The sequence below is a fragment of the Bombus vosnesenskii genome, unplaced genomic scaffold (genome assembly GCF_011952255.1).
Source record: "Bombus vosnesenskii isolate JDL3184/JDL3185 unplaced genomic scaffold, Bvos_JDL3184-5_v1.1 scf7180000013991, whole genome shotgun sequence".
In the NCBI taxonomy this organism is placed as follows: Eukaryota; Metazoa; Arthropoda; class Insecta; order Hymenoptera; family Apidae; genus Bombus; species Bombus vosnesenskii.
In genome coordinates this window covers 347,143-360,483 of record NW_022883317.1, presented here as the reverse complement: position 1 = coordinate 360,483, position 13,341 = coordinate 347,143, and the positions used below count along the sequence as shown (strand labels likewise).

The following is a 13,341-nucleotide window of genomic DNA, read 5'->3' as shown; positions in this document are numbered from 1 at the left end:
GTTTTCGAGACGCTGTGGACACACATACTTCCACACACTGATATTCACATACAAGTATCTCTACTACGCATTTAACCCAGTCCAGCACAGAAAATTATACATATCTCAACAGTCTTCCCTAAAACGGCTATCTTTAACACACTTTTTTACATCCGAAAATGCCTTTGACGATATCTTTTTATATATCCAACTTTTGGCGAAGCTAGTTTTCAGCTAACCAACGAGAATGATACTTGGACACTGAAAAATTAACTCGATGTTGAACATTTTAAGCAATCTATATACATTATGAAGAGAACATTGTTTTCTTCTAGCATTTCTATTCGTTCGTAATCTTCTCGCTCGGCCTTTGTCTATTCTTCTCACGAAGTCAAGCATAAACTCATACACGGTAAGTGAGACTCGCGTGCAAGCACACCGTCGATCGTTTGGCGTGGATATGTATGCGCACTCGCGTAATAGCCTCGTTCCTGCCGCATTCGATGCTAGATACGTGAGACGTCGCGTAGATCCCTTCCAAGAGTTTGGCTCTGTGCGATAAACGATACCGTGCCACGCCAGCCTAGGTCACGCTAGATGTGGTCTGGCGTGGCCTCGTGTCGTGAATCGACAAGGGAATGGTCAGAACAGAGAGAACCAGAGAGAACTAGAGAGCCATCGTAGCGTGGTATAGCAACGTGCTGTTGGCGGCACGATGACGCGGCGACGCGGCGCTAACAGAGATAGCTCCGTAATAGTGTCAGAACGATATAAACCCTTGGAAAAGAACGAGACGAACGACAAAATCGGCAGCCTTGACGGTTTCAACTCAAACTACGAATCGCCGGTTGTTACCGTTAACAAGTACACTGGCTCGCGAGTCGCGAAAATATTTCAAAATATTTCGCTTACCTATAGAAAACTCTCAAGTGGATATCCTAATAATTGTGTTGGTGCAATGTGGAGCCGATACGAAAATGTACACAAATGTACACTATTAGGTAGTCCGAAAAGTTTCTTTCGTTTCATAAGGTGATAATGAACAACAATTTCTGTTTTATATTATTTTATTGAATTAGGTATGATCTATTTCTATTATTATGTTCGTGCATAATTCAATAAACTAACAAAAAACATTGTGCGTGTATTATTTTCTTATAAAACGAAAGAAACTTTTCCAACAAGCTAATAAAATTTCCTTTTCTACAGATAATTAAGCTTCAACATTTCGAAGCTCTTCTCATACTTGTTTCGATAACCGTTCGAATAGGGTTTATTTCGATATTCTCCAATCTTGTGTTTCATATCCTAACGAAAATTCAAGCACAAATTTCGACTAATACGAATTTCCGACGAACGGTTTAGTAGCCGGTCAGCTGGTTGGATAGTTGGGTGGTCGGAAAGATTGCGAGGTCTGGATGGTTCGGTGGTTAAGCAGCCGAATGGCCATGCGATTCGAGTAAAACAGAAGCGCGCGCTAGGAAAGTGAGAGGAAAAGGTAGAGAGGGTGAAACAGGAAGAAAAAGGAAATGGAAAAGAGAAAAGAAATAGGAGAGAGTGACGACGGTATTGGATGGTGCGTCGTTAACGATAACGACGGCCACCGATTGTCCCGACGACGCCGGTCTACACTCTGACGTTTCCCACACTATTACCGTTTTCCCTTCGCCCTCTGGCTTGACGACGACGATGGCGACGACGACGACGACACTCGGCCTCGAGCCGCCTTATTGCCGCGATAAATATAGAGCCTACTCCTCGAAACCGTCTACCCACTCTACTTCGACTTTCTTACTTTCTTCTTTCACCTTCAATTTTTTCTCTTTCTTCTTCTTATGCTCGATCTTTTTATCCTACCTTTCCTTCCATTTTGTTTCATTTTATTAATCTATGCGGCGTGTCTGTACCAAAAATTCAAAAAATAGGAAATTATCGGCGATATTCACCTTGATCCTCTGTTCTAAGCCCTATTTTCACTATTTTCAGTTTTTCCTTCATTTTCCTTATTTTCTGTCTTTTTTAATTCTATGGATCCATGCAGCGAATGTCCGCGGTAAAATCTTAAAAATAGCGATTGGTTCAAGTGCACCATTAGCCGTAAATGTGTGGACAGTTTGGCCGATTCGTAGTAACGATATGTAAAATTTGATCAAAGTGTACAAACGAAGACTATGACGTTAAATGAAAGAAATTCATGAATAAAGATGAATAAAAATTAAAAATTGCAATTTTCTGATCTATTCGGTTGATTTTGTTTAGGCAGAAGAAAAGGTGACAAAGAGAAGCGAGTAACTCGTTAGTTCGATCATCGTCATAGTAATTAACAGATTTCTTTCGGTGTTGCACGATGTTCAACCAGTTTCCGCTCGCAAGTATAAGTGCGGCTAGTTTCTCTTTAGAAGCCTCGACAGAGCGTCGTAATTTCAGCAAGAATAGAACGAGGTCGTGAACCAGACGTCCAACGAACAAACGTCAGACGGAAAGAGAAATGGCGAGGGGGAGGAAGAGAGAACAGCAGAGATCGAGAGAACGGGACGGAACGGAACTGTCGGGAGAGTCTTGTTACAAAATCATTTCGTCGGCAGTGCGATGGATCGATCGTAGCCATTTTGCATTCAAACCTCGAAATACCGTGTTGAATGATTAATTATGTATTGTGTGATTCCTTGTTTCTTTTCTTTTTCCTGGTTTCGCTGGATGCGACGAATTTCATTTACGATTAATGTTCGCTTTCTACTAACAATCAGGCTATCAAACACCGATGTCTTCATAACCTTAACATGCATGCACTGCCGCTCATAAGTGTCCGGAGACTTTGGTCGATTTATGTTTGATGATTTAATTTTTAATAGAAATAAATTAATTTAGGATTAATAGTCAGAAGCCTCGCTTGCTATCTTCTCATGGAGTATGAACTAGAATATAAATAGTACTTGTTATGTGCATAGTATAGTAATTGTTATAAAATATAGCAATGCTTTTTTTTAGCATTTCTTGTATATAGTAATATGTATATATATGAAATAATATAATATATATATATATTTTTTTTAATGGCAGTATGTTGTTGTATTCATATTGGGAATCTCTCTGTCAATATAGAATATAGAATATCCTTCTTAATTTGTCTTACAATTAAAGAATTGAAGTGTCTGGAGATAAAGAGAATGTAATTGTAAAGCAACAAAATGATTCTCTAAGGTATGGCAATTACAAACGCCAGTTTTTTATTGTACATATATACATATATTGACTTTTGAAAATTAATTTAATGAGGTTATAACGCACCATTATACACAGGTAGCTACAGTGATAACGAATTATAAAAAATCAAATCATTGTAGCTTGATTTCACTGTAGTTTTTGTAATTAAAGTTAATTTTGGATCAAGTTAATGTTTCTGCACGTAAGAATAGTTTGACAAATGTTTTCTAGAACATCTATAAAATTTCAATTATTTGGAAATCATTCTTTCAGAGAAATATTCTTTTTTCTTCCGATTAATAATTTTGTGGTTTCTTTTTCGTAACCATCCGTTAAAAGTCGTACAGTGCGCATTTTACGGCGTGCGATTTAAAGCAGAAAATACCTTAAAGATGGTGATTCCTTTGAAATAGAACGAGTTTTGTTCGAAGCAACTCAAATGCGAAATTTGAATGTAACGCAATCTTTTTTCGCGTTTAAATAAAAGAAACGATTAAGAGGAATAGAAAATTTGGAATTGGAATATGCAATTAATACGATGAATTAGTTGTTATATTTTTTTTAATAATATACGATAAGAAAATAATTTCTCATCAATAGATAAATAAATCGCCACGTATTTATAGTATATACAAGAATAGAATCTTCAAAAATAAGATTTCTATTTTTTACGGTTTAACCATTTGCACCCAGGATGACAGTTGCGCTGTTATAAATATAATTTTCATAAACGTATCCGATTTACAAAATTATTGGAGAAAGATGCTTTTTCCCTTCTTAAAAACATTCTAAACTGATCAAAAATATTCACGCACATTTTTTAGCATCTACATATATATATTTAGAAAAGAACCCAACATTGAACGTATGTACATATTACGTGTACTATACTTGGCTCACTTTTGCCCCAATGAAAATGAAAACAATCGAATAGGCGATTTTAGAGAATTTTAGAGCACCTTTAGAGCATCGTCAAAGCATTCGGATGTTCGGTTTCCAATTCGCCGGGCATTCGTTATTTGTGCTGCTTGGCTCGTTTACACTCTTGTTTCTAAGTTTTTTAAAGCTGATAAAGGACAAGCGTTCGCTCATTTGGTCTAAACGCGCTACATGTTTTGTCAATACCACCTATTGACAAAATCCGCAATCACTTAGTTGCCAACCCAATAGTAGATATTATTGACACTTTTCGTTCGTATTTTCCATAGCCTGCGAAGGTTCTTGTGTGTGTGGCATTTTTATGCTGCAATATTTTTATCTATACGGTAGCAAGCCGAAATTTAAACATCGACTTACCACGAACCGATTACATACAAATTTTTCCAGGCGAATGTCTCGTCAACAATTTCCTGGCTAATATCTCGCCAGCGTAGATATCTGTTTCATGTTTTTCCCCCTCACGCCGGTTTTTACTCTCTGTCTGAGTTTTCGTTTTCCCTCGAACGTATGCATCGATCGCCTGTACACTCTTGCTGATCCTCGTTCACCATATCCGCATAATTGCCGCGATGTAATCGATGGTTATAAACAATAGAAAAATGAGAAGAAGAAAAGAGAGCAGAAAGAGAAATGAAGAGACGAGTTTCAATGAAATACAGTAGCTCACGAAAGTATTCGATCACTTAGCACAAAACATTTTTATGGATATACTAAAATGTGCATTATACGAAACTGTTTGACATTTCGTTAACGCTATAGCGATGTTCGTGACTGTAACATTGTAAACACTGTAAAATTTGAAATCAGTCTGAAAATGTTGTTATTTCTGTATTCAGAGGTAGGATCACAATAGCTATTATTTTATTCTTTGGATAAATCTATCACACCGTTCTGAGCCGAAAAACCTTTATCGCACTTTCTTACATGGACTAGGGATAAAAACAAAAGAACATCTTAAACCTATCGATTAAATCTATCGATTGTATCTAGAATTATCTTCTAGTTACTATTTATTGTAACTAGCGCATCTGCATTAGGATGGCGAACGCGAACTCACGTTGTCATTTTTAACAGAAAATGTATATAGAGGTTATGTGACATTTATTGAAAACATACGCTTACTATTAGTGAAAAATTAGTACACAGCATGAATTGCAGCCTTGAACATACGATTAATCCCAAAGATGATTTCACTGCATGTAGTAGCTTATTAACATAATAAATAGTTCAAATAGTTGTGTGATCTTCAAAGTCTCAAAGTTTACCAATATAATCGCGACAATCGTACCTCTTCACAGTGCTAACGCGATTTTAAAATGTTTCTTTCCTGTTTCTTCTTCTCCAATTTTTTTTCTTTTTTTTTTTTTTTTGTTAAGTCAATTATAGTTCCTTCGTCAAATATTGCTGTCACGAATCCCAATATAACTATTAAACATTTCAGATGCTCGGTTCAATTTCTACGGACGTTCCATTCGTTCGCGTTCATCGTGAAGGCGCAAAGCACTTTTACTGTTAAAGCATTCGGATTTTCGATCTCCGATTCGGCGAGCAATCGCTGAATGGCGAACGAATACTCGTTTATGCCTTTTAGTTACGAAATTTTGTCAGAATGGAGAAACGTGCGTTCACACGTTTGGTGTAGTCTAAACGCATCATAAGGACACATGACGCGAGAGGAATGATCAAAAAGAAAATTAATTAGTAGTGGAAAGGGGTTATACGACAATAATACAATTCATGAGGTTAAGTAAAAGGTAAAATGCCAAAGAATTGTTAACGCCTTTTACATATTTGTAAGATAATAATAATAAATTACGATATATAGTGGATTCCATTTATTTGAGCCACAGCAATTAATCGAGGTAACAGTTTATTTGGAACACGATTTAAAAAATAAAAAGTCCTAATCGAATAAATAGTCCTAGTTTTCTTCACTTTAATTGGGACAGTGTGCTGCTTACTTGAGACAGATGACTGCAGTTTGCAGTACTCTATACGAGAATGAGAAGATAGCAAACGGGACAACACAAGGACAAGAGTGGACTACTCCTCTCCTTCACTCTCCATCACGCTTCGCTATATGGTCTTGTTTGTAACGTAACGCTTTCGGACAAAACGAGTGCTTATCTGCATGATCGTATTGAGTCTATTAGAGCCCCCGCGCACTAATGTCAGTCTATTTTGTCGCTGTCGCTCACATAATGCAGCAAAACAGTTCTGTTGCTGTTTTCGCCATGTACTTTGAAAAAACTGCAATAATTTGTACTTTTCTCCAGCGAACGATTGTTGAAACGAAAGTATTACACGCTATACTGTGCGATGATCCAAGAGCTTGTCCTATCAAATTTTTCGCTTATTTTCGAATCTATATAGACAGTTTTGATGAACTGTTATTATCAATAAAGCCACTACTTACACACATATGTGTGTATAAAAATACAACATTTCGATTGGTTATACCCCCGGAAAAAAATTCTTCTTCCGGCGTCATACGTATACATATAGAAATGCTATTTGAGAGACAGTCTTATCGCTAGTACGCGTAGTTGATCAATTTTATGAGACCAACGATAACAGGAAAACAGATCAGTCCAGTTGGTAAGTCTCGAGAATAAAAGTCATCATACAGTTGCGTCCTCAAATACGCACACATCTGTACGCGGTCCATATAAAAAGATATAAAGTAATATAAACGAATGCCCTTTTCGTAAGCGATCAAAGTGGTTCTCACCATTGTATTAACAATATATGTATGTATGTATAGAGTCTAAAGGTCTGTTACGTAGGATAATGTTGAGGACCCTGAGTATTGATGATAACATTCATAATAATATTAATCGTCTGAACGCTCCTTTAGAAATAACCAATCAGACCCGCGTTTCTTTGCCTTGCCATTTTTTTTCGTAAACACAACATAGAGCGTTGCTTATGTGTTGTATTTCACGTTTGTTTCCACTTGCTCTAACTTTGTCCTTGTTTCAGAATTGTCTTCAACTAGTTTGTTTATTTTATAACATTTTACGTATGCACCTACATACACACACGTAGTAGGTATATATGTATATATGTATGTATTTATATATATGATACGCTAATCCCGATGTATTCCAAATAACCGGAATTCACTGGACATATTTAAACTTTAAAGTCAAAATTTATATCTTATAATTTATAAGACATTGGATAAATAATCTATATTGTATAGATTTATTAGGATTTTACATGAGAAACAGATCTGTGTCAAACTTCCGTTTATTATTGCAACTTATTACTGATAAATCGAAGTTACGATGCTGATAACATTGAGTCAATCACGTACTTACGGTACAATTTCAAATAGCTGAATATGCGGCTAACGCTAGGATCTAAAGCAATTTATGCAAGTAATTAATGCAAAATAATTAACCTTCTGCTGCCGTTTAACAACGTGATCATTTACATCGCTGCTATGTGATTACTTTCGTCAATTTATATTAGCGATACATGTATATGTTGCTAATGTACAATGACATGCGTATGTTGCTAAACTATATGAATTAATGGTTAACTAATAATCAAAAACAATATTTCTTATCCCCTTGTGAAACCAACAGATATACAAGGGGCTACAAAAAGTATTTATACGTACCCTTATTCTCCAATGTAGCGCCTTTTTATTAGGTTCTGCATATCATTTCCATCAAAGTATCAAATTCTTACGATCATATGAAAGTATATACTATTAAATGATGTAAAATTTATTGTAGTCAAATCAAACTAGATGCAATAAGAAATACAATGGTGTACAAATACCTTTTGTAGCACCTACACATATACCACAAGAAATTTAAATTGTTTATTTTAAACCTTGTTAATGGTATGTGAAATTAAATATACGATTCGTCCAAGTGTTAGTCGATTTTAAATGTCATTGATAGAATTAATCACAATGGTTTCTCTATCAACTTTTAAAAACCCTTCTGTACGTCACCTATTCCAAGAACTGTGTATAACGAACTTCTTAACCCTTTTGAAACAAAAAGTTTCTTTCAATAATAAATACAACGACAATAATGTAATAATATAATCTATGATACAAACGAGTCTATGAAAAATATATTAAATATAATTTTTTAAATAAGATATGCAGTTCCATGTACAATGGTATCCTATGTGTATGTCGCAGTTTTTCGAGGGAATAAAACGCCATGTACAATTTGTAATTTGACATTTTATTCATTCCAAGAAACAAAACATACTGTATACATATTACAACGTTAGGCAAATTATCAAAAACCGTCGATCGAAATATATTCTTCCCCCTGGAGGAGAAATTTCTTTTTCGTGTATGTTATTTATCGTGGCAAGCAGACGTTTCGTCTTGTAGCGCAGGAATTCGGTGATTATAAAGCAATTGCGCAGCAAGATATCAAGAAATAGGTTAGGTTACTAATATAATATAGATATGGGATTTATTGAAATATCAATCGATACGTTGATACTATACGTCATACGTTATCGCCATATCGTATAAGTACTTAGGTACAATGTGGTTGTGCATTGCAGTTTCATAGAAAATATGCTGTTAGCTTAAATTACGATACTCATGGTATTTTCGTTATTGCCCCGTACCACGTCAGTCCAAGTAGCGATGTCGTGTGTCGCCAATTCGCCAATTCACCAATTCATTGAATCGGCTCCGGTTTAGAGCAGAGTTTGAGAAAATCAGTCACTGCCAGCTCTATTTTCTTCGGCACCCTCCTAAGAACATGACATACGAACGATGCGAAGATGTTCCAGGAAAATGTCGCGTACAGTGTTGTACGTGAGTTTTAGCGATGGCAGTGAATAAAGTGAGCCCTTTTCACGTGACTAACGATAAGAATTTTTACTCTTTGCTCTTGCATCATTCTCCTCATTCCTCATTCCTCAATTCTCTCTCTCTCTCTCTCTCCACACACACACACACTCAAAGTAGTTCCGTTCCTTTGTCTCCTTCTGGTTCTCGTTTGATTCAACCGAAAATCAACATGTTGCAGATTCTCATAGCTTTTTATACCAGAACAGATAGTGATCTCCCTCGCTGATCTGTAGGTCATCCACACCTAAAAGATTGTTCTAGTTAGAGCATAGTAACGGTGTTGGGATGATTATATGCATGTACATACATATGTCGATATGTCGATATTAGGACGAGGAAGTGACGCATGAAGTACTCTTGGTATTAAGGATATATGTAATATGTTTATAGGGTGTTCCATGTAACTGGGACAAATTATAGCTATAGTAGTAAAAGGTAAAAGATAGAAAAAAATTTCATTAGACAAAATTAAAATCTTTTGAATGATACATGTTCTAGAGTAGGTGACTACTCCGAAGTTGATGACCTTTCGAATATTTTAAGGTCACCTCCATTTTTTCAAATAGATCTATATATCCATTTGTTTATACACCAATCGTTGAATCATTGTATTCTCTATAAAAAATATATACATATACAATAAAATACATAGATGGAAAATTGCTTAGTTTAAAAAAAATTTTAACATTAATTTTGTAACATCTTATTGTTATCGTATAAAAGACGAAGAAGACGATGCAGCACTTGTATGTTTATGTTTTCCATATCTTCCATAAACTCGATTTAATGAACTTTATATAAAATTGAAATATCCTTTAATTCTATTACTTCTGTATAGTGTATACACAAGACACAGCGATTGATATGTAGAACGATTTATAAATCTATTTAAAAAGTAGAGATGATCTTAAAATCTTTAAAATCCTATCACTTCCAGAATGGATACGGATATGCATACACACCGAACAATGTATTATTCGAAACTATTTAATTTCGTTTAACGAAATTCTTTTCTACCTTTCATCGTTTCAGAACTATGTATAACTTGCCCTAGTTACGCGCGACACCCTGTATATTCGAATCTAAGGAAATTTTAACAAGAGACGCCAATCACCCAAGTCTGACACCTCGAGTTTGATAAAGCTTTGTAAATTCATATGTAATGTGAAAAATATTGTACAAAATATTTTTTCATATTTAGAAAGTCTCAACAGCCATTACAATTGATGTCGAATATTTTTTTGAGATACCTTGGAAATCTCAATTAAAGATAGAGGAATTGTATAAATGGTTGAATTTGATGTTATTCAAGTTAATATTATGACGAGCAATATTTTTCAAATGTTTGAGAGGATGAAAGGTACATTTAGCCTCAAAATAAAATACAAAGACAATTTTCGTAATACCAGCTTGATTGACGATACCTTCTGGTGCATCATAACTGCTTTCCAGTGAAAAATAGAAAACGTGACTTATCATGTACTTTCTCTATAGTCTTCGTACAGTGATTGACGAAAGGAAGAAATTTTTTACATATTTTCAAATTACTAATAAATAATAAATAGTTCGTATGTTAATGGAATAAGCAACACGACATTTGAATCCTTTTGTACAAACCAAAACATACAAATGTAGTGCCATATTGAAATATTGAAAAATTAATAAGTAACCATATAAATATACATTATAGTACAATACAAACATTAGAAATAGTATTATGAATATTATTTTACTTTTATCTTGATTATCTATGACAGTAAATAAAAAATAACAAGTTGATAATATAGTGGTCCCTTGATTGTACTGAGCAGTGTATTTTTCCGCTTTTACATACCCCCAGGTGCAACCAGTTGATTACCCGGTGGCGAGGCTGGATCTGGCGGAGAAGTGAGTCGATATAGCAACCAATAATGATAGGACATTGGTTCCTCTTTGTAACCTGCTATCGTGTGAACATAATGTCCATTCGGCCATTCGGATGCAACAAATTGGAAATGCGGTGACATATCTGCGGCTAGAAGCATCACTTCGTAAAATGTTTCATTTTTAGATGCGGTCACTATCAAACTGTATGTCTCGTTTACGTTGCTGCCAACCCATAGAGTGTAAGAGACGTTCACCATAATCGGTGTTGCAGCGGTAACGATCATACCATCGGTATTGCTCGTGTTGAGCGTGTTTACTGCATTATTGCCATTGTTCCCGTTATTCCCATTGTTTCCATTAGTTTCGATATTCCCAACGGTAACATTACCCGCGATACTGCCTCCAGAAATTACAGATATCGATACACTGTCGTTGCGATTGCCTGGAATCGCCGCTGGCTCTGCGGCATTGCATTGAAATATTTGTAAAATTGTGTAACTGTAGCATACAGGTAGCAACTATACCGTAGATCGGGCTCGAAAAATAGCAATTTCACTTTGGAATATAATGCTATAAAAAAACTATCGACGCTACAAGAAATAGACTGTGTGTATCCCAATGCCTTATACAGGGTGCTTCAGAGAGTTGCTATCACACTTCAGATGCATGTAATGTAGTACTCATCAAAACGAGCAAAAGGCGGCCCACGAAAATATTGTTAATTATCGGTACCATTCGCTTCACCGATATCGATGACTTTTCAATATGTTATAGAAATCAATATTTTGAGCACCTTTTTCCTATACGTGTAACCACCGCTCGATCTTAGTATTCGAGATATTTGCAAAAACTGTCAATATTACTACTGTGAATTCTGCTTATAATTGCGCGTCCCTTACAGTGTCAGCATTATTATTGATGGGATTATTGATGGGCCTAACCAAAACCTGTATAAATTACAAACAAAAGATATGAATTAGGTTAGGCGTTACAATATATGCGACCACCGCATCGAGGCGAGACTTAAGGTTAGTTAATGCAGACATATGTATACGCTGTCACGCATGCGCAATTGAAAATTCGCTGTGAAGGAATTCACTGTGGTGGTACCGATAATTTTTTGCCAATGTCTCGGAAACTAAGGCCGAGCGACGGTTTATATGTACATATAGGAAAAGTTGTTTAGAATCATATCCCGATAATACATTCAAAAATCATTCAAATCGATCAGATGGATAAGATATCGATAATTACCGGAACTTTTTATGCGTATACATATATAGGATGATAAAAAAGGGAGGTTCGTTACTCGTAGGGTTAGGTTTTGAAAAGTTATTCAAAATGTAATACGCTGCCCCGTCATATACATACATACGTATAGAAGGGAGGTAACGACGCGTATATATGCGCGTCTCAATGTCTATGTGTCAATACAAAATGCCAGTGAGACAATTAGAATTCCACGTCTAAGAATTTTAGAAAGAATATGGAATTCTCTGATATGAAGGTGTCAAGCGCATGTAGAAATGGAAGGAGGACATGGAGAGAATCTTTTGTAACCAGGAAAAAAGGGATGTCAGTCGGTTTAATCGAAACAAAGTTGTTCACAATTTTAATAACATTGATTTTTCGACCCACGTTTATTAGAACTTTTCTCATCGTTTGGCGAGTACTATCTGCTTTAAAAATTACGAACCTCTTTTTTCTACCACTCTGTATTATACAAAACACTTTGAAGTCTCATTAACTATGTAAAGAGACACAATAATCGCGATCATATTGATAACATTTAAAACAGATCTGAAAATATACGTACAAATTACGGAATGTCTATTAAAAGCATACACTTCGCGAAGATAACCAAAGCATTTGAACAGTCAATTAGTTGTTATATTAATAAGCCATAATACATATACAGGGTGGTTGGTAACTGGTGGTACAAGCGGAAAGGAGGTGATTCTACGCGAAAAAAAGAAGTCGAAAATATAGAATACAAATTTTTTTTTAATTTTTTTTTTAATTTTCCCATCGAAACAACGATCTACAGTGAGATCCGTTATAACGAGACGTGATAAAGTGCACGCGTACCGAGCGAAAATTCAAAGTCGATTTTCTCGAAAACAAAGCCTCGAACGAAAAATTTTTATTCTATATTTTCGACTTCTTTTTTCGCGTAGAATCACTCTTTTTCTACTTGTACCACCAGTTACCAACCACCCTGTATATGTAGTGAGTCTTTAGTTATTAGTACAAGTATTAGTCTTTACCACTAATTGTACTATTATTCATGTTGTATACTAATTTTTCAATAAATTTTGCAATAAATGTCTTGTAGGTTGTAGACATATACATTTTCACATTGCTTTCAAATTCAACTATTATGATCGCGAACATCGATATAACGCTAGCAAAATTTCAAAGAGTTTCGCATAATGCACATAATATACCCATAAAAAAGGTTCCGTAGTAAGTGTTCGTGGGCCAAATAATTGAATGTATTGTATTTGACTAAA

General features: G+C 35.3%; 1 protein-coding gene across 6 annotated transcripts in view; it reads right to left on the bottom strand.

Moving 5' to 3' along the window:
- Nucleotides 1–13,341, bottom strand: part of LOC117239412 (uncharacterized protein CG3556) — a 28,141-nt gene that overhangs the window by 6,250 nt on the left and 8,550 nt on the right. For 5 of the 6 annotated variants that reach the window (XR_004494440.1, XR_004494437.1, XR_004494436.1 and 2 more), the window contains exons 6-7: nt 10,797–11,288; nt 9,036–9,206 (exon numbers count right to left, since the gene is read on the bottom strand). Coding sequence is in view for 1 of the 6 variants with exons in the window: in XM_033504926.1 (XP_033360817.1) it covers nt 9,145–9,206; nt 10,797–11,288 (554 nt within the window). In the remaining 5 variants the exon portion in view is untranslated. Of the gene's footprint in view, nt 1–8,312; nt 9,207–10,796; nt 11,289–13,341 lie in introns of those variants that run through there. The other variant, XM_033504926.1, reaches the window with a different exon arrangement.